We start from the raw sequence: 24,369 nt of genomic DNA, 5'->3' as shown, positions 1-24,369 counted from the left end.
GTTTGTATTCTTGTTCTCAGTTGTTTCGAATTTCATAAAATGCCAGGCTACGCGGGGGAAAATAAAACCACAGCCTCCGTTTTCCGAGTGGACCGCAGTCTGCTGTCCTCAAGGGTAAAGCTCAGCTGCTGAGTTCCTGTCTTCCTACACTTAATAACTACTTTTGTTTTATTTACTTTGCTGTTTCACTTTTTTACATGTTTTCAGCCTCTGTTATAATTAGAAACTCATTCTGCAATGCCATAAGATTCTATTACAGTTGAACTCAGTGGTAAAATGTGGGTGTTTCATAATGACAGTGAAACATTTGAGACCTCTACCTGTGTATACCTGCTCTCTCTGTCTTTATGTGTATGTTAATAATAGGATATTAAAACAGAAAGTGTACTCGTGGTGTAAACGTTGGAATTTATTTAACTGCTTTGAAAGTTGGAGCATTTACTTCATCAAAGACAGATTTAAAAAATTAAGAAAAACATGTTAACAATAAGGTTAGGATCACGTGCTGATACAGCGAATTGCCGCACCCACCGCATGACAAACCAACTCAGGATCCCAGATTAGGACCTGAGTGCAGCCATGCAACAGGTGACACTTCAGCACCACACTAGTTTATATGGAATGGAACCAGTGGGAGATTTTTTATGGTGGCTGGAGTGCCAATTCCGCCAACAATACCCAGGTTTTCCTTGCAGGTTGGAGGGCCTACATGCAGGGCTGGATGTAGATTAACGTCATACCCGGGATGGAGCAATTGCAGGTTAAGAGCTTTACTCAAAGGCCCAATGAAGTACAGTCACTTTTGGCATTTATGGGAATTGAACCAGCAACCTTCCTATTGCCAGTGTAGATCCCTAGCCTCAGAGCCAGCACTCCACCCAACAATAAGTTACATTAAAAATAATTCAGAGAATAGAATGTAATTACATGTAATAGTTACATACATAAAACATTTTATAGCACTTTACAGTATCAACTACTTAAAATTGTACCCTAACAGGCTTGTGATGGCGCAGTAGCTTTCAAAGACTGCAGAGCCCAATTGAAGTGATGTCAACATTGCATCAACTGATGTGCTATTGTTAGTTGTTGGTTGTGAAAGGTGTATCACTAATTTTAGTTCACATTTCTTAAACATTACACTTTTGAAAGACCTGCCGATGGAGAGTTAAAATGTGTAGTTAGCTGTAGTCTGCCTGCATGCACAGAAGCCACTGACATGGCGGCGAGCTCTCAGCTGTGTGCGACTCTGCTGTCATTTCAATGAGGATGGGTTTCACCATAAGGAACAGCTATTGGAAATGTGCCTCCCTCAAGGTGAGTTTGAAGAAATAAGTAATTTAGTAACTGAGGTCACAAAACACGTTTTTCTCTTCAAGAATTTGCCAAATTATTTTCATTGAGAGTTTTTGAAATTTCAAAAATGTATACAGTGTGCTCTACTTGAGATATCTCAAGTTTGTTATAATCTGTGAATTTTTAAAATGTGTTGTGTAAATTCCTTGAAAGGTACATGTCTTTTGTAGGGTTTTGAGACTTAAGGATTCTGAATCTGACATGTAACTCTCTTTGACAAAGTTTAAAATTTATTTGTGTTTTATTACAATGACATTTTGTATCTCTCAGACACCACCATTTTGTGGATCCCCTTGCTATGGAGAATCACAAGTTGCTGAGGGTGTGTTCTAGATAGATAGATTTATTGATAGGTAATTTCCCACCCAGCAGACAAAGTCAAACAAATAGTAAGTTTTAGGGCCATTGAAACTGATCTGAGACTGTCCAACATTCCAGCTGTTCATGAAAGTGCATAAATGTGACTTTTTGGAGGGCACACACCTGATGGAAGAAAGAATTGTACACTGCTGCTGAGACTCTGCCATTGTGAGTGGCTGGCACTCTGTCCTCTGAGTCATCCTTCTGCAGCTGCAGCAGGCCAATGTAGTCACCACAGGAGACCAGCAGGGCACTGGGGGTTGACTTTACCAGCAGGAAAGGGAACTCTCCATGTTCAAGAATGTGACCCGCCAGTACACTCGGGAACTTCAGCACTAGTGTCTTCAAGCACCGCTGGGATGTTATGCTCCAAACCTTTAGTACCTGTCAGGAAATTTTTCACATAAAAAATTAATGATTTTCACATCCAACCATCTATGAATATCTGTGAATGACCTTTCATATCCTTAGGACTTCATAGTTTTAAGTCTCGCATTACAGTGTTGTTATGCATTGTTATTTTTAGGAGGTTGTGCTGTATATTATGTGCTATCCTGCTTCGGGAAACTGCCCTGGCTGTACTGTGCCTGACAGGCCAGACAAATTCCTATTCTAGGACTGTGTGATGTCTGGAGGAACTGAATGCACCTCCTGCCAACTCCCCAAGTCATCTTCTTTTCTCTACTGTGAGCTTTACTTTGAAAGCCCCCATTTCTACAGCTTTTTGGCCGTTGGCATTTGTTTATACAGTACTGGCATACAGACAGCACAGACTTTTGTCTCTCTCTCTCTCTCTTCTATCTGTCTGTGAATATATATATATATATATATATATATATATATATATATATATATATATATATATATATATATATACAGTCATATGAAAAAGTTTGAGAATCCCTCTCAGTCTGCATAATAATTGACTCTCCTTTCAACAAAAAAGATACCAGTGGTATGTCTTTCATTTCGTGGGAACATCTGAGTACTGATGTACTTTTCAGATTTTTAGTGACGCAGTACTTAGTTGTATGTAGTTAAATCAAATGTGAAAAACTGGCTGTGCAGAAATGTGGGTCCCCTTGTAATTTTGCTGATTTGAATGCCCGTCACTGCTCAATACTGATTACTTGGTTGGATTAGCTTGTTAAGCCTTGAACTTCATAGACAGGAGTGTCCAATCATGAGAAAAGGTATTTAAGGGGGTCAATCGCAAGTTGTGCTTCCCTTTGACTCTCCTCTGAAGAGTGACAGACAGCATGGGATCCTCAAAGCAACTCTCAAAAGATCAGAAAACAAAGATTGTTCAGTTAGGGGAAGGCTACAAAAAGCCATCTCAGACATTTAAACTGTCAGTTTAAACTGTAAGGAATGGAACCAGGAAATGGAAGGCCACAGGCACAGTTACTGTTAAACCAACCTCTGGTCTGGCAGTCCAAGAGAAATACAGGAGCGGCATATGTGCAGGATTGTGAGAATGGTTACAGACAACCCACAGATCATCTCCAAAGACCTGTAAGAACATCTCGCTGCAGATGGTGTATCTGTACATCGTTCTACAATTCAGCGCAATTCGCACAAAGAACATCTGTATGGCAGGATGATGAGAAAGAAGCCCTTTCTGCACTCACGCCACAAACAGAGTCGCTTGTTGTATGCAAATACTCATTTAGACAAGCCAGATTCATTTTGGAACAAAGTGCTTTGGACTGATGAGACAAAAAATGGAGTTGTTTGGTCATAACAAAAAGTGCTTTGCATGGCGGAAGAAGAACACAGCATTCCAAGAAAAACACCTGCTACCTACTGCTGTCAAATTTGGTGGAGGTTCCATCATGCTGTGGGGCTGTGTGGCTAGTTCAAGGACTGGGGCCCTCGTTAAAGTCGAGGGTCGGATGAATTCAACCCAATATCAACAAATTCTTCAGGATAATGTTCAAGTATCAGTCACAAAGTTGAAGTTACGCAGGGGTTGGATATTCGAAATCTACAAAGGCATTCATGCAGAGGGAGGTGTACAATGTTCTGGAATGGCCGTCACAGTCCCCTGACTTGAATATCATCGAAAATCTATGGGATGATTTGAAGCAGGCTGTCCATGCTCGGCAGCCATCAAATTGAACTGAACTGGAGAGATTTTGTATGAAGAATTGGTCAAAAATACCTCCATCCAGAGTCCAGACACTCATCAAAGGCTATAGGAGGCGTCTAGAGGCTGTTAGATTTGCAGAAGGAGGCTCAACTAAGTATTGATGTCATATCTCTGTTGGGGTGCCCAAATGTATGCACCTGTCTAATTTTGGTATGATGCATATTGCATATTTTCTGTTAATCCAATAAACTTAATGTCACTGCTGAAAAAATACTATTTCCATAAGACATGTCATATATTAAAAGGAAGTTGCTACTTTGAAAGCTCAGTCAATGATGAACAAAAATCCAAAGAATTAAGAGGGGTTCCCAAACTTTTTCATATGACTGTATATATATTTACTAGGGGTCTCTGCCCCCTGCTCGCTTCGCCCACCATGCCGGTTTACCGGATATACAATTTAAAGAGATTGTTATTTTCATGGGAATTGTTACATATGCATTATTTTCATCCATCCATCCATTATCCAACCCGCTATATCCTAACACAGGGTCACGGAGGTCTGCTGGAGCCAATCCCAGCCAACACAAGGCGCAAGGCAGGAAACAAACCCCGGGCAGGGTGCACACACACAAGACAATTTAGGATCGCCAATGCACCTAACCTCCATGTCTTTGGACTGTGGGAGGAAACCGGAGTACCCAAAGGAAACCCACGCAAACACGGGGAGAACATGCAAACTCCACGCAGGGAGGACCCGGGAAATGAACCCGGGTCTCCTAACTGCGAGGCAGCAGCGCTACCCACTGTGCCACCGTGCTGCCTGCATTATTTTCACTTTTACTTTAAAACTTTTATAAAAACAATACTTGTCCTTTATTTCTAGCCCTGGGTGTGGTTACAGCTCTTTCTCGTAGGACGTACAACGCTGCTTGCGTTGTGAAGGGGGTGTGGCTGAACGCAAGCTAAGAAGATGCTGTCGGATCATCTGCTGTCTTTCTGCTGCTGCTGCTGTCGCACTGCCCGTCGATCATTTTAAAGCCTGTACAGCAGCTGTCCTTTTACCACTTCGTATCTCTGCCTCTCGCGTTGTGAAGGGGGGTTTAGGGTGGCTGAACGCACGCAAGGAGAAGTGGTCGGATCATTTGCTGGCTTTCTGCTGCTGGTGAGCTGCGTGTTTTACTTGTTGCTTGTCGTTGTTTTAAGAGCTGGGAGCAAGTTAAAGTGTCTCTTGCGGTACTTCAGATTGTCTTCCAAGAAGATCACGTCTCGTCTTCCTAGTCTCCCTCCCAAAGATTTTTTTATAATATAATAATATATATATATATATTAGGGCTGGGAATCTGAAAAAAATCATTAATTAATTGCATAAATGTATGCTATTAATCATGATTAATCGCATCTGACATTAAAACATATAAAATTAATGAATAAATCATGAAGTAAATTCACACTGAATCACAAATTTAATGCAGAATCAACACAAAGGGATTTTATAAAAATAATGGCATAATTTAAACTTATAAAAATAATGGCATAATTTAAACTTGAGCAACTACAACCTGAATTTGAATGCCTTCCTAAAAGGCAACTTGAAAAGAAGACAATGAGAAAATGAGACTAATGTATTAATCCTCAAATTGGCATAGCATACAAGATACAGACGTGTCAAAGTAAAAAAAAACGATCGAAATGACTGTTGACTTTGAATGTGCTGCTAAAGATGTGGAACCCTTTGAATTTAGTAGGCCTTATATTTGTATGGAATACAAATAACTGTCTTTAACATAACATCTAAAACAAATAAATAACTCCATGTGAATAAAACTAAAAAGTGTATTACAGTGGCCGCATCAGAAATGTTTTTAACGTTGCCCCTAAATCCATGCTACTTTAATTGAACATTCATTTGCACACAGCTGGGATGCAAATGAATTTGAGAGGACTCTGGTGGATCTGTCAAAGCGGGCTCTAGGTTCAGATATTTTACGTGTACTCACTTTGGATTACGGTGGATATGTTTGCACAAAGGATCCATGTTTTCTCTCATAGTGGCGCTTCACATTGCTACTTTATCTTAAAGCCACGGTTTCAGAACACATGAGACAAACTGGTTTTGAACTACCTTCAGGAAGAATGAACATATATTGGTTCATGAATTCATTATTGAAAGCTTTGTTTTCTGCATATACTTTTTCTTTTTTTGGAACAAGCAGTGCTCCCTGTTGCTCTGTCATTTCTGGTATTTTTTTCTGCAGCATCTTCATATTTTACCCATGCAGCGTAACAATCACATTGATTCGCTCTCTGTTGAGTGACATGAATAGACATGCACAAATGTTGCATGAATGTTATCATTCATTCTCACTTGGTCCGGGTCCACCATTTAGTGATGTCTATACTAGAGACTTATTTTGGTTTTATTCAGCACTTATGTGACATTATGTTGATTCAACCCTCATACAGCAGTATGAAATGAAAAAACATGCATCAAACAGGACACATTAATCGCAAAAATTAACATGTTTACTTTCCCTGGCTTAATATATATATTACAGTTGCATGCAGTACATTCTAAAACAGACAAAGCCTCATTCGAATGATGTTCCACATCTGAAAACACCTTAGCCATTACCTTCAGGATCTCCAAGACAGGTTTCACTTACAAGACTGTGTCCCGTATATAAACAACTTACCGCATCTTTTGAATAGCTGAATATCTGGCTCAAAGGCTCATAAATTGCCACATCCATTAGGGTAACACAGTGGCCTTGAAGAACAGCCACTGGCCCACTTGTCACATACTGATTCCATAAGCGAACCATGTGATCCATGCCTCCAGTCACCAGCAAGTTCAGCGGTTTGCTGAAGTCGAAGCATGTGACACCCTAGAGGATAAAATATACCAGCTCATTGTCAATGTATGCACACGCTACAGGATGATTCAATCAAAATAAACATATACTGCGATTAGCCACAACATTAACACTGCCTGCCTAATATTGTGTAGGTCCCCCAGCGCTGTCAAAATAGCTCTGACCTATCAAGGCATGGACTCCATAAGACCTCTGTAGGTGTTCTGTGGAATCTGGGACCAAAATGTTAGTACCAAATAATTTAAATCCTGTAAGTTGCCTGGTGGTTCCTCCTTGGATCAGACTTTTTTGTCTAGTACATACCACAGATACTCGGCTGGAAAATGTGAAAACCAAGTCCACACCTCGAATTCTTTATCATGTCACTAAACCCATTCCTGAATAGTTTTTGCAATGCGACAGGGCGTATTATTCTGCAGAAAGAGGCCACTGTCATCGGGCAATACCACTGCCATGAAAGGGTGTACGTGGTGTGCAATAATCTTTAGGTAGGTGGTATGTGTCAAAGTAACATCCACATGAATGCCAGGACACAAGATTTTCCAGCAGAACATTGCCCATTATGCATCCTGCTGCCATCTCTTCCCCAGGCAAACAACGCTTACTCACCCAGCCGTCCACATGATTTAAAAGGATATGCAATTCATCAGACTAGGCCACCTTCTTCCATTGCTCCATGGTCCAGTTTTGTTACTCATGTGCCCATTGTAGGCACTTTTAGCAGTGGACAGGGAGAACTGTGACCATTCTGCTATTTCGCAGCCGCATACACAGCAGGTTTCGATGCACAGTGTGTTCTTGTGTTCTTACGTTTCTTTCATGGCCAGCATTACATTTTCCAGAAGTGTGTGCTACAGTGGACTGTTCTGTGTGTTTGGACCAGACAAGCTAGCCTTCACTCCCCACACACATCAGTGAGCCTTGGGCTCTCAGTACCCTGCTGCTGGTTCACCAGTTGTCTTTCGTTGGATCACTTTAGGTTGTCACTAACCACTGCATCCCAGCACCCCATAAAGACCTGCAGTTTTGGAAATACTTTCACCCAGTAGTCTAGCCATCATAAGTTGTGCTTGTCAAAGTTGCTGAGATCCTTAACTTGTCTGTTTTTCCTGCCTCCAACACATCATTTTAAATAACTGACAGTTCACTTTCTGCCTAATATATGCCACCCCTTGACAGGTATAGTTGTAATGATATAATCAATGTTTTTTACTAAAATGGTGATTTTAATGTTGTGGCTATATGATAAAATGCAATATTGTTGTTGCTTGACATTATTCAACATGTCTGCTCTCTGACAAACTAGCATTGAAGACTTCTACCAAATAAACTATTAAGTAAAAGTGTGTCAAGAAATGCTGCTGGGGCTTCCTCATTCCTTTGGTAATTTGCCTTTAAAAAGTCTCATTGTGACATGCTCTTTTAACTTTAGCTAAGTCAGAACTATTTTTGTTTTTGTTCTTTTGCAATTCATGTGTGTGTTTGAGGAAGGTTGTTGTTGTTTGTTATATATAATATGATCTTTATAACCTGAGCTTGCAAAAAGGCTAAAGTTCCTCTTGGGACAAATAAAGGTCTATCTATTGTGGCATATAGCTGGTCGTTCATCCCGGCCAATACCCCCAGGCTGCCAGATGGAGCCCTCCTTCCAGCATGGAGGTGCCCCGAATGCCAGCAGGGAATTATGGACAATGGAGTTTTTATCCACAGCCCTGCTGGATACCACGGGGGCTGCTAGAAGGCGCTGCAGGGAAGAACAACGGTTGTTTTCCCTACAACCCGGAAGTGCGTCCTAGTCACATGGACAGAAGAAATGACGTGCTTCCGGGTTGACGAAAGGGAGTTTTAATCTGACCCGGAAGTATTACCAGTCACATGGACAGAGAGAGAGAAACACTTCCGGGTCAAGGACTATAAAGGACTATGGGAAATCCCAGATGGACGAGCTGAGTCGGGAGGAAGGGTGGCAACGCGTCTGGGAGAGGAGGATTGGTTATTGTATTGATTATTAGTGATTATTGTATGAGTATTGTGGAGTGTAGGGTGCTTTGCGCACTTATTAGTTATAATAATGTCAACTTTTGGACTTTTATCTGGTGTCTGGCATCTGGTCCGAGGGTTCAAGGGGACGACAGCGCCCTCTATCTGTCACACTATCTATCTATCTCTATCTCTCTCTCTCTCTATCTATCTAACAGAAGAGTAAAATATAAGTACCTGATTCAAGATTAAAAGGGAGGGACATGTGTCACAATTAATATGTCTTGCGTCTACAGAACCTATGACAGCCCATTGAAATGACATGGGGTTAAAAGCCCCAGAGGTTTCAGAGTCTGGAAAACCCAGAAACAAGTCCAAAATATGCCCCTCAGTGGCTTCAAGAAATCAATGGAGCTGCTTACATATATAACAAGACAGCCCCAACAGGGCCAGCTTCCATACACAGACAGCGGTGAGTCAAACGCAGGTCTCTAGGACTGTGAGGCAGCAACTCTTGCGTCAGGTGCCGCCAGGGAAAGTCTTGCCCATCATGATCCTGAAGTGGATTTAACAGATATCATAATGGATGGGTAGTACGTTAGGAATTTAACTTGAATAACTCACCACTAGTAATCTGAAGGTTGATCTATACTAAACTGTATATGTTATTTTTAGACAGTTTTCCTGCCTAAGTTATTTGCCAAGCATTCCTGCATATTTATTTTCCTTATTTTTATTCTGCCTATTTTTATTCCAACTTGCTTCTCTACATCTGTTTCCAGACTCTTAAGTAAAGCTGCATTACCCTGACTTCAGTTTGCCTACTTAAAAGTCTTATAAAGTCATTCAAGATAACTGATTTTGACTTTTTGGCCGTATCAAATCGCTTGTTCCACCCAACCCATAATTAAATTCTTTCAAAATGCATTTGTTTGAATTAAATGTTCTGTGGTGTTTACATCCAAAAGTATGACTCATGGTGCTTGAAGAGCAAAAATAATTCTCTTATGCAGCTAAACGTGTGTAGCTGGCACAAAGGTTCAAGATGTCAGCATTGCATCACTTCTGGGGACTTTAACCCTTTAGTCCTAACTCAAGCCCAGCCCCCAAACACTGGATCACAGTGGCTGGAACTTATATGTTTATAGGGTCAATGGGATTGGCTCCAGCAGACCCCCCGTGACCCTGTATTTGGTTTCAGCGGGTTAGAAAATGGATGGATGGATGTTTGTTCAATGTGTGCAGAATCCAGTGAAATTCTTACTTGCATATGCTAATGAGCATGTAGCACAATGCTACTCTCCAGTGCCGTGATTAGAGACTATCTTATGCTGACATCATTGGTGCAAAAAGGGAACCAACCCTGAACTAATGACCACCTGAGGACCCACTCAGGAACTGCCCCCAGCGAGGTGCTTTTTAGCCAGGCAGGCAGAGAAGACGGTTGTTTGAGCTTGAGTGCAAGACTGATTTTTGCTACTAGGCTGTATTTGGAGCCCTGCACCCAAGTGCTTGGGTAAACCTGGGCCTTGATCTTGTGAAACGCAGCAGAATAATAACAAATATCATGTATTGGCAAAAGGCAGGAACAGGAGCAAATGATCCAAAAATGTAAACTACTTGCAAAGATAGGTAGTGGCGCAGCCAAAAAACAAGCAAAGGTCACAATCCCAGAGGCAGACAGAGAATTTTTTGTCAAAACCAAAAACATTTAACCAGAGTCAAAGTCAGACATGACAAAGCAAACGTATGCTACATATGAAAGTCTTTTAGAATCCACCACTGCTGGGGCCAGCTTTTTTTTTGCAAATCCCTAAATCATATTATTTCATGGAAGAGTCAGGGAAGGGGGGTTTGGGTTCCCCTTGGGAGTTTCACATGAGTCATGCATTGGTGTCAGATTGAAGAGTGGCTTGGCTGTCCCTTGGAGTTCCCCGCGAGTCATACATGAATGTCATTACCATCCTCCTGTTACCACTGGATACGTCTATGATAGTTGAAAAAAAGGTCACCCCCAAAAAGCCTGGCTGCCCTAGGTGACTACTTAGTTTGCCTATATGGTAGAGCTGGCCCTGGATTTCATTAATACTGGGTAATATGTTGAGAGATGAAAAAAGGAATCAAATTTATCTGCTAACTTATTAATGGTTCAAATAATGATGTCACATGTTACAATGCCAAGGACTTCATGATTGACAACAGAGTGTCTTTGTTACCATTTTGTTTCAGCTAGTGTTGCTGTCCTGGCTTAAGTTTACTGTTGGTTTATTTAATCACTTTGTTGTTTTTTTAAATATAGCTGTGTATATTATATTATGAATCCTAGTTTGTTCTTTTTGTCTTTGTTGTATTTATGCAATATTATGAAATTTTGTTATGTTGTACTGTTTAGCAATTGCTTTTTTTATTTATATTATATTAGCTTTCTGTGTTAAGTGCTCTACCTCCGCTATGTTGAGCCAAAGGAGGCTAGTATTGAAGTTGAAGGTCCAGTCATTCTGTTGTTCTTGTTAAGTTTCTGCTTCTAACTATTAAGGAATGTGCTGACCAATGGTTTCATGCTTTACCCGCTCATCTTTTAAGAGCTTTTTGGGACTCTTTTTGATATTTAGAAGCCTTAGCCCCTGTTTTGTGAATTTGAAAGCAATAACTCTCAACAAAACAATGAAAATATTAACAGTGAAAATATTAAGCAGTCCAAAACAGTGCAACCATAATTGAATGTGATCTTCACAATTCCTACAGCAACCCCAAACGGACCAAATACAAGTCTGTGTAGTTAAGTGCGTGAGCGAGCCCTGCAGTGGACTGACATCCCAGTCGCAATTGGTTTCTGCCTCTCACTGGACAGACACCCCAGACCCTTGCAACCGAGATGGATTAGAGAGGCTAGATAATGGATGGATAGAAGTAGGAGGTACTACTTGGTTGCAGTCATCTTAATTAACTCTTTAATTCTTCAGCAGCCCTCCAACATGCACTTGTTCCCCTCAGATCACACACCTTGCTGATCTTCCATGTGTATGTCTTCTTCTTCCTCTGAATGTCCATGATGTGAACAGCCATTGAGGGGCTGCCAGAGGAAGTTATCACAAGGTCTCCATCAGGCACATACATAATTTTGGAGATAGGCTGTGGATGAATCCCAGCGAGACACTGATGTGATACCAGGCGATGGTGTTCTTTGATCTCCTGCAAGGAAAATACATTTCTCATTATAAAGATATTCAAAGAAGATGGTACATTTAGTGTGTTCCACTAAAGCTAGAGCTGAGAGCTCCTCAGCTAACAAAGGAGATACAAAGTGATAATGAGAGAGAGAGAGAAACAAAGAACAAACATATGAACAGACATCCTGGATACTGCAGCAACTCACCACACCATTATGCAGTAGCATCCCAGGTAGAGCCTGATGAGGATTATATGTTGTCAGTCCTGGGGATGATGAATGCAAGTGAACTTTACTGTTCTGAAGCACATGGAAAATGTACTGAAAACAGTAAAGCTCCAAAGAACGCTAAAGGCAGAGGAGGAGTTGCCTCAGATAGTCAATCACAAAGGAAGCTGTCCCAATATAAAAATCAAAAGAACAGTAGAAAAAACAGAGCAAAAATAGTTGAAATCCAACAATAAATCAGAAATAAAACCAAAGACACAATAACTCGTGAACACCATGATTGCATTCAATGAACTGCAAAGGACTGTAGGTTTTCATTAGCCTTTATAGGTCTGAAGGCAGTTACTGTATTTGACAGAGATGGGCAGGTGACCCCGACTCTTGTGGGATCACCTGCAAAACACATGGCACAAAGAAAAGATTATATATATATATATATATATATATATATATATATACACACTAGCAAAATACCGCCAGAGCGCAAAGTACTGCCTTAAAATTTTTATTAAGAAGAAAATTAAACCATTTTAAACTGAGGGAAAATATACCAATAATTATTTGTTAAGGATCTCTTTGTATACCACATTGTGAGTTCGGCCCTCCGGTTGTAATATGACCAAGCTGTGCGCTGAGCTTACTCTTGAGCATGCAATGTACAGTTGGTCATGTGAAAAGTAATCTTGTTTCAAATCTCACAGCTTGGATTGCTGCTGTCATAATCGGTTTGAGTTTCATGGTTTGTTTCAATTACGACAGTATTTGTAGGACTTGTTGTGTTGAAGTGACATTTGGCATCTGTCAAGCGTTGTAAGTATACAACCGGTTTCATCAATAACTTTACATCCAGCTTTTGAGAGTTTAAACATTCATAAACATCAAAGTGTCCACTACTGAAATTGTCACCTGTCAATCTAAGATGTTTAAGAGGCATTGGCGGTTGTCAAAAGGTGTAAAATATTTGGCCATTTCGTACACTTGAAAGAGACAACCGAACAATTCAGCGGCAGCCATCAACTCGCATGCAGATTCATAGGTGAAGGGCTTAAGCATTTCACTCTTCTAGTGCTCCTGTGTAGTCTAATTATCTCCTGTACCGTCATCAGTCCACACCGTGAACCTGTCCCAGTCATTCGATACATAAGACACAATGTTTCTCCAGATATCAAGAGTGAGCCCGATATGGCCGTGCAATATGTGACACAGAGAATGGAAACCAACGCCGCCTCACACGGTGACCGAGCTGCAAGCTATGGACGTATATTTGTATGCGTAAGTAGGATTCAGTTAGCGTTTGGAACCCGCGTACCAGATTTCTTGAAGATGGGCCCATAAGTAACAAAGAGCGTTGAGAAGTTCAATATGGCGGCTGACAGTGGCATCATACCACCGAAATAAGCCACCTACCAAATTTCGTGAAGATGGGGTCAGCCTTCTACCTACACGGGAAGTTGGAAAATTAGTGACGTTGGAAAGTTCAATATGGCAGCCGACAGTGGTGTCATACCATTGAAATAAGTACGGAAATCGGTTTCGGTTAGCGCAGGGAAGCCGCCTACCTTCGTGAAGATGGGGCCATAAATAAGAAAGTTCAACATGGCGGACGTTATCGACCGTTATGACCGTTACGTGTAGAATTTCGAAATGAAACCTGCTTAACTTTTGTAAGTGAGCTGTAAGGAATGAGCCTGCCAGATTTCAGCCTTCTACCTACACGGAAGTTGGGGAATTAGTGATGAGTCAGTCAGTCAGTGAGGGCTTTGCCTTTTATTAGTATATATATATATATATATATATATATATATATATATATACACTGTATATATATATACACATATAAAAACTAAATGATCAACAATGCTAACATAAGCCCTCCCCCCATTTAATTTTATTAATTATGATTTTTTTGTTGTTGTTTTTGAGTACATTTCCCTTTTTGAATTATTTATTTTAAATTTGGTTATTAGGTATATTTCTTTTTTTTCCTGTTTAATTTAACATTATTTATTGCTGCCTTTTTGTTAAGGCCACTCTACTCTAAGATGATTTCCCATTGCATTGTTATTCTTGCTTGTACCAATTGACAGTGTGTAGGGTGCCATGTTATTTAAGCACAAGAGGTTAAAAATCATTTATTACAGAAATAAAAGAAAACCTCCTTTGCAAAAGGATGTTAAAAATTTGGATTTCTTGGGAATTTCAAGTTTCTGATTAAGCACTCCGATCAAGGATTGTTGGCCACTTTTTGGTTTATAATGATGGCTGCTGGCCTGGTGTAATGTCCATATACCGTCCTGGTGTAATGTCCATGTGCATTGGCCTACGAAGGGCACTGAGTGAATAGACAAGTCAGGATGTCCTAATGTCGTCTCTGTGCTTTCCTCATGTGGCTCCGTAAGCTACTCCTGTGTAATCAACAAAGCACACTCAAACCAAAGAGTGTAGCATAAAGAGGGATTGTCTTCTTAAGGTCAAGACACGTTACACAAGTTTTCCAGCAGTTTTCAGTTTTGACCTTTATGTAAGCCTAATGAGTAATGGAGCAGTCATAAATGGCTACTGTGACTGCAAGTCACGTAGTGTGACATCCCCAGCGACTCAGTCCAGCTAGTCCACAACTCACGGCAACAAAAGGGTTTGATTTTGTCATTAGTTATTAGGGTGAAGTGAGCCACCAACCAGAAGTACAATGCATATAATGCAGCTACGAGGACTGACTTGTCAGTCTGATGGCTCAAGTTTTATGTACCATGGTAGAATGGACTAAAGAAAAAAAAAATACAGTGGCAGCCAAGATTACAGTTGAACTCGCTATACCTGTTAACTCTTTGTACAGCACTGCCTCCTTATTATTCTTTGGAAATGTGAAACTGTACTGGAAAGTCGTCACTCAGTCATGTAACTTGACATGTCCAGCAATTCCTAGTCACGTAAATTGACATGTGTCAATGAAGCGATCCGCAAGGGTGGTTGTCAAGTTTGACATCTGCTCCAAGTCGTGTAATGCGAAATTGGCTTTAGAGGGGACAGTCATGTTAGATTTCAGCTTAGGTCTGGCAGGTTAACTGGGAGCCGCCTGTGGAAGTGGCCTTTAATTACTTTTGTTTAGTAGTCAGTAGACACAAGAAGTCACCATATTTGATGAGCTGTTTTGTAGATGTCTAAAAAATGTTCATACAGCTTGAAATGTCTGGGAAAAGCAGCACCCGTGGGCTTTTTGAGCCTGGTCATGGTTTGTTTAGAAAGTGGTGAGTTAAATATGGCTGTTGCAAAATGACTTTTAAATTCCACTTCCTCTGCTGCTGGAAGTTGTTTTCAAACCACCAGAGCTAGCCAGCCATGTTATGCTGTTGGCTTTGTTGCAAACCGCATGAAGAATAACGTTTTCAGTTCAGTGAACAATGGGCAGCATGCAGTTGTTGCGGGTGGGGGGGCTAGTGAATGCCTATTTTAAACACATCCTAAAAATTTTGAAAGGCAGAGATCATCAAGTTCAAAACAGCCCCCGCCACACAAGTAATAATCTTGACCACAGGAAGAGGAAATGCAGTTTGTGGCTTGGCACTTTAGCTGGGAATAGCATCTGTTTGACCAAAGCCTACATGGCATATGGGAAAGCTGACCACCTGGTCAGTTAGAATGAGACAAGGGCAGAAAGATTTAGAGACCATCTGGTGGCTTCTCATATATATCACCTCCATGATCAATAACGAATGCCCACTTCCACATATTTATTTAGTAGAGATCAAAACTCAATTCCAGGCAACACACTGTAAGCAAAGGGATACACACACACAGTCTGTCACACAAAGGAGAAGGCACCATAGAAGCAGTAAAAATTGGCAAAGCAACATCCCAGGATTCAAAAAAATGATTGTTGCCAGACTGAAGGATCCAAGGAGCACAGCATGCAACATTAAAGTTCTCCACTTAGATCTTCTCCCTAAGTATCTCCCTTCATCTTCTCTCTGTTCTGCTCTCTCCCAAAATCAATAAGCAGACTTTTAGCCTACCTTGGCCCAATGTAATGGTCAAAATCTTAGAAAGAAAAAGGGAGGCCATGGAAAACCCATTGTCCTCATTATTAAAAATAATGATTTTATTTATTTAACGAATTTATTGTGCAACATATCCAAAAAACAAGAACAAAGCAAACGCTAAAAGGAAGCAAAACAGATTATTCCTAAATACAACAACAACATTTATTTATATAGCACATTTTCATACAAGCAGTAGCTCAAAATGGCAGACCTCGAGACAGTAAAACCTGTCCATAATGCCAAAAACATATCCTTCTAACAGAGCCACCAAAAAAGTACGGGTAATACAAAATCCAAAATAGACAGCCACCAAAAAACAGGAAGGAGAAACTAATATCACAGCACTAATGCCTTGTAAAACCCCATCTTATATCGGGCTGGCCTGTTCCCTCCCCGTTGCAACTCTAAGTAAAAGGACTAGGACAGTGATCAGAAGACGATTCAACGTCAGAAAACAAAAACGGTCAAAACCAGAAGAACAAAAGTACTATTACCTAAACTAAAGTCATAACCAGAAATCATAGTCAAGAAAAACAGAACTAGAAGTCTTTTTAAAGGTTGTATTTTAAAGAATAATCGCACACAGTCAAGGTTTCATAAAGAGTCTTAAATTGAGAAGAGACACCAACTTTGACTCTCTGCTAAACCATCAGTAGATGGCATCACCCAAGAAAACAATTTAAAGTAATTATCACCATCTGAAACATTTTTTAATTAAGAAAAAATTAAAATACACGTGTGTCAAAACCCCTAGAGGGTGCAAAACATTATAGCTAAACGTAAGAGAAGTCTAGAAAAAAATCAAAATATAACCATTTCATGACACTCTCTGGCACAGTGCACAAAGGACAAGGTCTGCGATAAATATCAACCAAGTATAAAAATTTCAATCAAGTATTAAAATAAGTCATGATTTACTTCATAAGGTGGCAGTACATAATACACAAGAACAGTTGTTTCAGATATTTGAAATATTAAAATGTCTGCTTCAGTTTAAATGTTTAAAGCCTAAGTATTCTCGATTGTAATAGAAATTTGTCATTTTCACCCTTTGATAGAAGTCCATAGAGGGCAAAGCCCTAGTAGAGGATCAAAAATAATATCATATTCATAATCAGTGACCTTGAAGTAGTCTAACGTGCCTATGTTTGAATCATTACCCTTCAATGAGTGGTAACTGGAGAGCTAGGAGCATGCTTAAGAATTAAATAACAAAACTATTATATTCATTATCAGCAAAGTTATTAGATAAATATCATAAAACGACACTCCACATGCCTAAATTACCGATCCCCATTTCTGTGATCCCATTAAGGAGTGAACCCTTGTGGTCAGTTGGTGTAGCATACATAACTTCAAGTCCTTCTGATCAGTTTTGCTGAAGACACATATTGGTTTACTCTTCACCGTAAGGATGTAATTTTCTGCACAAAATATGGTCCAAAAATGGCCTAAAAATTAGGTCATTAGGGGTCGCCACAGCGGATCATCCTCTTCCATATCTTTCTGTCCTCTCCATCTTGCTCTGTCACACCCATCACCTGCATGTCCTCTCTCACCACATCCATAAACCTTCTCTTAGGCCTTCTCTTCTTACCTGGTAGCTCTATTTCTTAGCACCCTTCTCTCAATATACTCCTCATCTCTCCTCTGCACATGTCCAAACCAACGCAATCTCGCCTCTCTGACTTTGTCTCCCAACCGTCCAACATGACCTGACCCTCTAATGTCCTCATTTCTAATCATGTCCATCTTCATCACACCCATTGCAAATCTTAGCATCTTTAACTCTGCCACCTCCAGCTCTGTCTCCTGTGCCACCGTCTCCAGCCCACATAACAAAGCTGGCCTCACTACCGTCCTGTAGACCTTCCCTTTCACTCTTGCTGATACCCGCCTGTCACACCTGTCACAAATCACTCCTGACGCTCTTTCTTCACCCACTCCACCCTGCCTGCACTCTCTTCTTCACCTCTCTTCCACAATCCCCATTCCTCTGTACTGTTGACCCCAAGTATTTAAACTTATTCACCTTCACCAACTCTACTCCCTGCATCTTCACCAAACACTTAAATAAGAAACAAGGAGGATCACAAAACATTTTTAGAAACATAATCCACAAAAAATACACAAAGAGCATAATAGTGAATGAAAAAAGACAACCCTAAGCCAGGATGTAATGTAGCAGGTTTAGCTCAGCTCAGTTGACCACAGCATTTGCTATGATTATGTTTTGTTCCCAATTTTGATCTTGTTTTTTAGAGAAATTCCTGCAATTTAAATTTTAGTTATGATGATTTTTGGGGTTGCTGAATCCATTCCCAATGTTATTTTTTGGATTTGTTTTTGTTTTCAAGTAGTTTTTAAACTATTCACACGTTTTCCTTATGCCAACTTGAACTTAGTATTGTAATGTAAGACTTGTGATGTCACAATGATATAAAAAGTAAACCCTGGGCATTGCCAAGTTATCCGATATTAGATAACATCAGTGAATTAAGAGAATGTGTTTTATTTTTGGTTTCTTGGTGTGAAGACTGTCAGTTGAACTACGAACCAGAGTTTTGTTTTTGGTTCGTCAAAAGATTAACTTCAAATTATATGGCTATGAACTCGGCTTATTAATTGACTGACATTTCTTCTTTTGATCCTTTTATAATTCCATTGGCTCCACAGAACATTAAAAACCCAAATTGCCAATTAGTACTCACATCTACAAATAAAGACATCACTGATTGAAAGAGGCTAGAGAAAAATGGCAAAAAAGAAAAAAACGGAATGTGTAAAGACAGAAAAAAATAGGCAGACATAACTGAGATCTTAACAACACGGGTGAACTTGTTATGGTGTCGTCTTTCTCTGATTCCTATTGTTTAAACTATGAATATCACCAAATTATCAGCGTTGCTGTAGTGTTGTCAGTTGTGTGTCGACATAAAGGTCAGTGCCATATAATTCCTGGTTGTCTGATATTGTGGATTTCTAAACAGAACGCTATTCATCAGTGTGTGACTGCCTTCCAGTATTCTAATATTAGGCCTCTTGCTTTATTTCTCAACTTTTTAGTTAATGTTACAATTTGTGGTTAATATTTTGCTTTCAGATACAAGCAGGACTCTGTTCTCAGTATCAAACTTTGGCAGGGTGACGTCTTTCCCCGGTCACATACGTTAAACAACTCTGCCTCCTTGTGACAGCATTACAGCGCTGACGCTGTCGCTTGATAACAGTGTAAAGACAACATATTTCCTTCCTTCCTCCTTTTAATACCTCACGAACAAAGCCACATGTCAATGTCCTTCCCAAATTCAATAAATTATCTTTTTAAAAGCATCTATTCCTTTTGTTTTTGTTGTTTTTACCTGTTCTACATGATGGGCATTACAGTTTTACAAAATTCAACATGGCATCAGTTAAACATCAAGGAAGGACAATGGAGTAATGTTCTCAAAAAGAACAATTATAATTAAGGTTAAAGAGAAGGTCCTCATGAACCTGGTTTTATACCAGGTATCACAAACTACTTAGAGAAATTTAAGCTGGAAATCTCCAAAGCCTAAAAACATTAAAAAGATGCAAATAGTTTATACAAGACAGTTACACAGTTAGTAGGACAAAAGATCTGCTCTCCCTGGACACGGGCTCAAATCACTGAGCTGTGTGGGTTTATTATCTTCTGTGCAAGGGTACGGCTCTGAGGTGTAGCACCAGTGTGGTCTACCACACACCTTAGATCTGTGGATTTCCCCTGTGGAGCCAAAGGAACATTCATCCAGCACAGGCTGAAGCCCTACTGAGCCTGACTTGTGCTGTTCAGAAGCAACTTTGACACACTGGGAGTGTACTGGGTTTTGAGAGAGCCTGGAAAGAAGGCAATACCGGCAGCCTTTACCTGCATGAAGACCTTCTGAGGTCCTTCCTCTTCTGTAAAGGGCTTTTCAAACATGCCGACAAGTGGGCGCAGAAACCACATCAGGTTGACATTGCCAGCATCATCTCCCCATAGAAGTAAGGAACAGCTTTCTGGGGCCTGGTCAAAAAAAGAAAAGTTCCTCACTGTTTGAAAATCCAAGAGTAAAAAGGCAGACATAAAAAAGATCCATATAAAATCAACAAAAATGCAATCAGTCAGTAATTTTTACATCAAATTGACCTCATTGTTTAATTAGCTGACCTTTCTTGTTTCTCTTTCTCTGGGAAAGTATGGTAGTACATTTTATTTTACATTTTTAATTCGTTTCTCTGTGGAGTTTGTTGTCATTCTTGTGTCTGAATGTTGGCAATTAATGATGAGTGGCACAAATGACGGGAAGCAGCTACTTCAGTGTTAGCCCCTTATGTGGTTATAATTAAGTAATGGCATAAATAGCCAGAGACTCAGGGCATTAAAAGAGGACAAAGAATTATAAAAAGTTAAAGTAATAATAATAACTAGCCAACCCGCGGCGTAGCATACACCGCATAATCAGGCCGCTTTTTAAATGATTTTTAAGCACAGAGGAAAAAATAAACATTTAAAAAATCCGTAATTTAATAAACCACCAAGAAAAGTAACATTGCAACAATGCACGCTACGAACCAACATACAATTGTCCGTAACTGAAAACCGGAGGAGCGCCGTCGCGCTTTCTCCATCCAAAGCGAAGGATGAGGTTGAACGGCGCTCGTTCAGTACGCACTGCCCGCTTATGTGCCCGCCCCAACTCCCTACCTGAGCCGCTTTCGTCTGTGTACAGTCCACACGCACCTGTGAGTCACGTTGACTGTTAATTTTCCAAAAACCGCCACAGTCGGTTTCCGCGTTGATTTTTCATTGTTCTTTTCGGTTCCGGCTTCTTTTTTTTTATATATATATAATCCACCAAGTCACCCGACCATGGGGGGCTTTACAAAGGGCAGGGACGTAATCAGTGCGAGCGTATGACCCACACGTACTGGGAATTTCTCGTTCATGGGAAACAATTGGAAGCCACGGTCTCCATCATGAACGGGGTTCAACGACTTACCCACGCCAGGTAGACACACGTTGATCCATTCAGTGTAGCGCGTGCAGTACCGGACATACAAGTGCATCACAGACCTGTTAATGCTCAATCTCACGTGGCTGAAAGCCACTTGTCCCTCTAAGAATTTGGACGCCGACCGTTGTTGGGTCGTGTAACTATTTAGCAGGCGGGAGTCTCGTTCGCTTTGAAATAACCAGCCAAATCGCTCCACCAACTAAGAACTGCCATGCACCACCACCCACAGAATCGAGAAAGAGCTATCAATCTGTCAATCCTGTCCGTGTCCGGGCCGGGTGAGGTTTCCTGTGTTGAGTCAAATGAAGCGAAAGGCTCCACACCTGGTGGTGCCCTTCTGTCAATTCCTTTAAGTTTCAGCTTTGTAACCATACTCCCCCCTGAACCCAAAGACTTTGGTTACCCGGTTGGCTTCCCTGTTGCGGAGCCTGCATTGGTGAAGCAGGTGAGACGGTAATGAAACAGAGGCACAGGGCTTATTGGTTTTTAAAGACTGCTTCCTTCATTGGGTTTTAACCAATGCACGGAACGAACCAACACACAATCGTCCGTGCAGCGCTCAGGGTGGAACGGGAGGAGAGGAGAAGGACATCCACTCCGCTCCCTCCGTCATGCTAGTCTGCTGGTTTCTCGTTCAGTATACACTTCCTGCTCATGTGCCCACCTCCAACTCGTCACTCGAGTCTTTGTACAGTCCAGATGCACCTGTGACTCACGTAGACTTTTCATTGCTCTGTGCGGTTTTGGCTGCCTTTCTATATATAATCCACCAAGACACCTGACCACGGTGGGAGGGGGGTGTGTACAAAGTGCAGGAGCATCTAAGAAGACGCATGTTTGTCGTGGATGCGAATTGCTGTATGTAGCGTGTAAAACAGTTTGCTATAGTGCACGCGTCATGCGTCGTAACCGAAAACTCATTTTTAAAGACTGCTCACTTCATTGTGTTTTAACCTCAGTTGTAAAGGAATGTTTTAAGGATCCCATGGGATACCCCTCGCAAACAGTTTTACACGCCGCATATGGCGAGTCACCTCCGCGAGAAACATGCCTCTATTAACAGTCAGCGTGGGTCGGAGCTGCATGTGACCTCTACGACAGACGAATATAAATGACGCCGGTTTTTCTGTGTCGTCGCGTCCGAGTTGGTGGGCGTGGCTCTGTGAGTTGTCGTCGTATCCAATGGTCTTGGAGTTGGTGGGCGTGGCTCCTTCCTGCGTGCCCATAGGTGTCTCACTTGTCGGCGGCTTAGTGAATCCACGCCCCTTCCATGGGTGTCTTGCCTTAGTGAATTATATATATACTGTAGATTCTTACCCATCTAAGACATACAAATTCCTGCTGTTTGCTGTAAATATTTAATATACCCAATTTTCTGTTGTTAGGGTAGAAGACCATCCAAAAGAAGATGTTCACTGGCATGAAAGTGGGTCCAGGACTGACCCTGAGAGCCACTGGCCTAAAGGTGTGCTGCTGACTGAATGTGTCTCAATTTCCTCCTGTCTGGTGGATGGATTCATTTAAACAAGGAGCAGGTTCCAGTTGTTAATATTTTAAAGAATAATACATTTGATGTTTACCTTTGGCTTGCACCAGTAAAACAAGCAGGTTGGCACATTAGTAAGAGCTGTGAAAAAATTGGATAAAATTAATTTTTGCTCATTATTAGGAAAAAAATAATTATATTGAACCCGTTTATAGGGCAAACCAGAATATTTTATATACAGTTATAATAGGGAAAACAATATTCATATTTTTCCAGGCAAATGACACAGGATTCCGTATCTGCTAATGATCTTCATGATTTCAGTTCCTGCTCATAATCTGTGTGGGGTTTGCATGTTCTTGTCATGTCTCTATGTGCTCTGGTTTCCCTACCACACTCCAAGCAAATGCATGTTAAACTGACTGCTGATTACAGATACGGTGTGTGTGCGTGAGTGAGTGGGCCCAACAATGGACTGGCACACCATCTAGCGTTGGCTCCTGCTGTGCTAACTCGGAACAAGACAAGGGGGTTTCTTAATGATAAACACCAGGTGCTGAAACGTAGTCGGAGAATGAGTCAAAATCAAAACCAAAAGTCGGGCCAGTTCATCAATAAGTTTAAATCACTAACCAAAATTTGAGGTTCCTAATAACACAAGTGAAGTTCTAAAGCCAGGAAGCATATCACCAAAGGATTTGCATGCAAAAACAGGGATTGACAAACTCGGGTGATCCAGAAATGTCTGCACCAACCTTTATATGGTCATTCCAGAGACACCACATTTGCGGCACTTCCTGTATCATTTTGAGCAACATCGTCATGGAAACTTCCACCCCAATGTTCTGAAATGGCAGCATTTTTTTTCCGATTTTCTCAAAATGTCTCATAGACAAAGGTAAATACTATTTTTGTAGTCGTTGAGTGCCAAAACTATTAAATAAGCATGTACCTTGCTTAAAACCAAAAAAAAAATTACTGTAACACCTGCCTTGAAATTGATTAGGAAGGCTGAAGTTTGCTGTGTTATACTGCATTACATCTTGGGCGATGCACTCGTTAGTGCTGTTGCCCTGTCGATCGAGCGTCCTGTTTTCAAATTCAAGTTTGTGTGGTGTCTGCATGTTCTCCCCATTTCTGTGTGTTTTTCTTTGATGCTCTAGCTGCTGAGTGATTCCCATATGATGGTGGTCATGAGTCGTGTATACCCCGTGTTGGTCTGGCACTCCATCTTTGCTCTGGATACTGCCTCTATGACCCTCAACTGAGTGTTTGAAGTGGAACCAAATTACTGGTGGAACTATAGCACAATAATGTTTGATTTAATAGTGGTTGGAGAGGGCTAGCTAGCTTCCACCATGACACACTTAAGAAAAGGTTCTTCTAGATGAGTCCTCCATGAAACTTCAAGCGCAGGGATAGAATAACATTTCAATCGGAGACTTAGATCTAGAGTCCTGCAGTACAATAATATTCAAGCAGAGAGGGGGGGTCCCAATCCAGTTTCAAGCATGACCTCAACTGTAACAATGGTATGCCATGATTCTAATTTATTTGGGGGAAGTTATCCATTTGCTTAGTGAATTCTGCTTAAACAAAACTCACAATGTAACTGATCTGTTGACCTTGACAAGTTTACCAAATTTTACATTTTCTGACTTTCAAAATTATTTTAGCAGTTGGCAGCAAACTCCAACTGCTATTAGATAACATTTACCTGTGCCCAATCCCTGAATTATATGGTAGCTTAACAGTCCCCTT

General features: G+C 40.8%; 1 protein-coding gene across 2 annotated transcripts in view; it reads right to left on the bottom strand.

Annotated features, from left to right (window-relative positions):
- Positions 1 to 24,369, bottom strand: part of LOC120517406 (WD repeat-containing protein on Y chromosome) — a 96,965-nt gene that overhangs the window by 25,252 nt on the left and 47,344 nt on the right. For both annotated transcript variants that reach the window (XM_039739722.1, XM_039739721.1), the window contains 5 exons: positions 22,703 to 22,749; positions 19,994 to 20,131; positions 11,668 to 11,856; positions 6,505 to 6,696; positions 1,840 to 2,100 (listed from right to left, as the gene is read on the bottom strand). In XM_039739722.1, the coding sequence (XP_039595656.1) occupies positions 1,840 to 2,100; positions 6,505 to 6,696; positions 11,668 to 11,856; positions 19,994 to 20,131; positions 22,703 to 22,749 (827 nt within the window). The remainder of the gene's footprint in view (positions 1 to 1,839; positions 2,101 to 6,504; positions 6,697 to 11,667; positions 11,857 to 19,993; positions 20,132 to 22,702; positions 22,750 to 24,369) is intronic.

The sequence above is a fragment of the Polypterus senegalus genome, chromosome 17, assembly GCF_016835505.1.
Source record: "Polypterus senegalus isolate Bchr_013 chromosome 17, ASM1683550v1, whole genome shotgun sequence".
Lineage (NCBI taxonomy): Eukaryota > Metazoa > Chordata > Cladistia > Polypteriformes > Polypteridae > Polypterus > Polypterus senegalus.
This window is presented reverse-complemented; position numbering and strand designations above follow the sequence as displayed.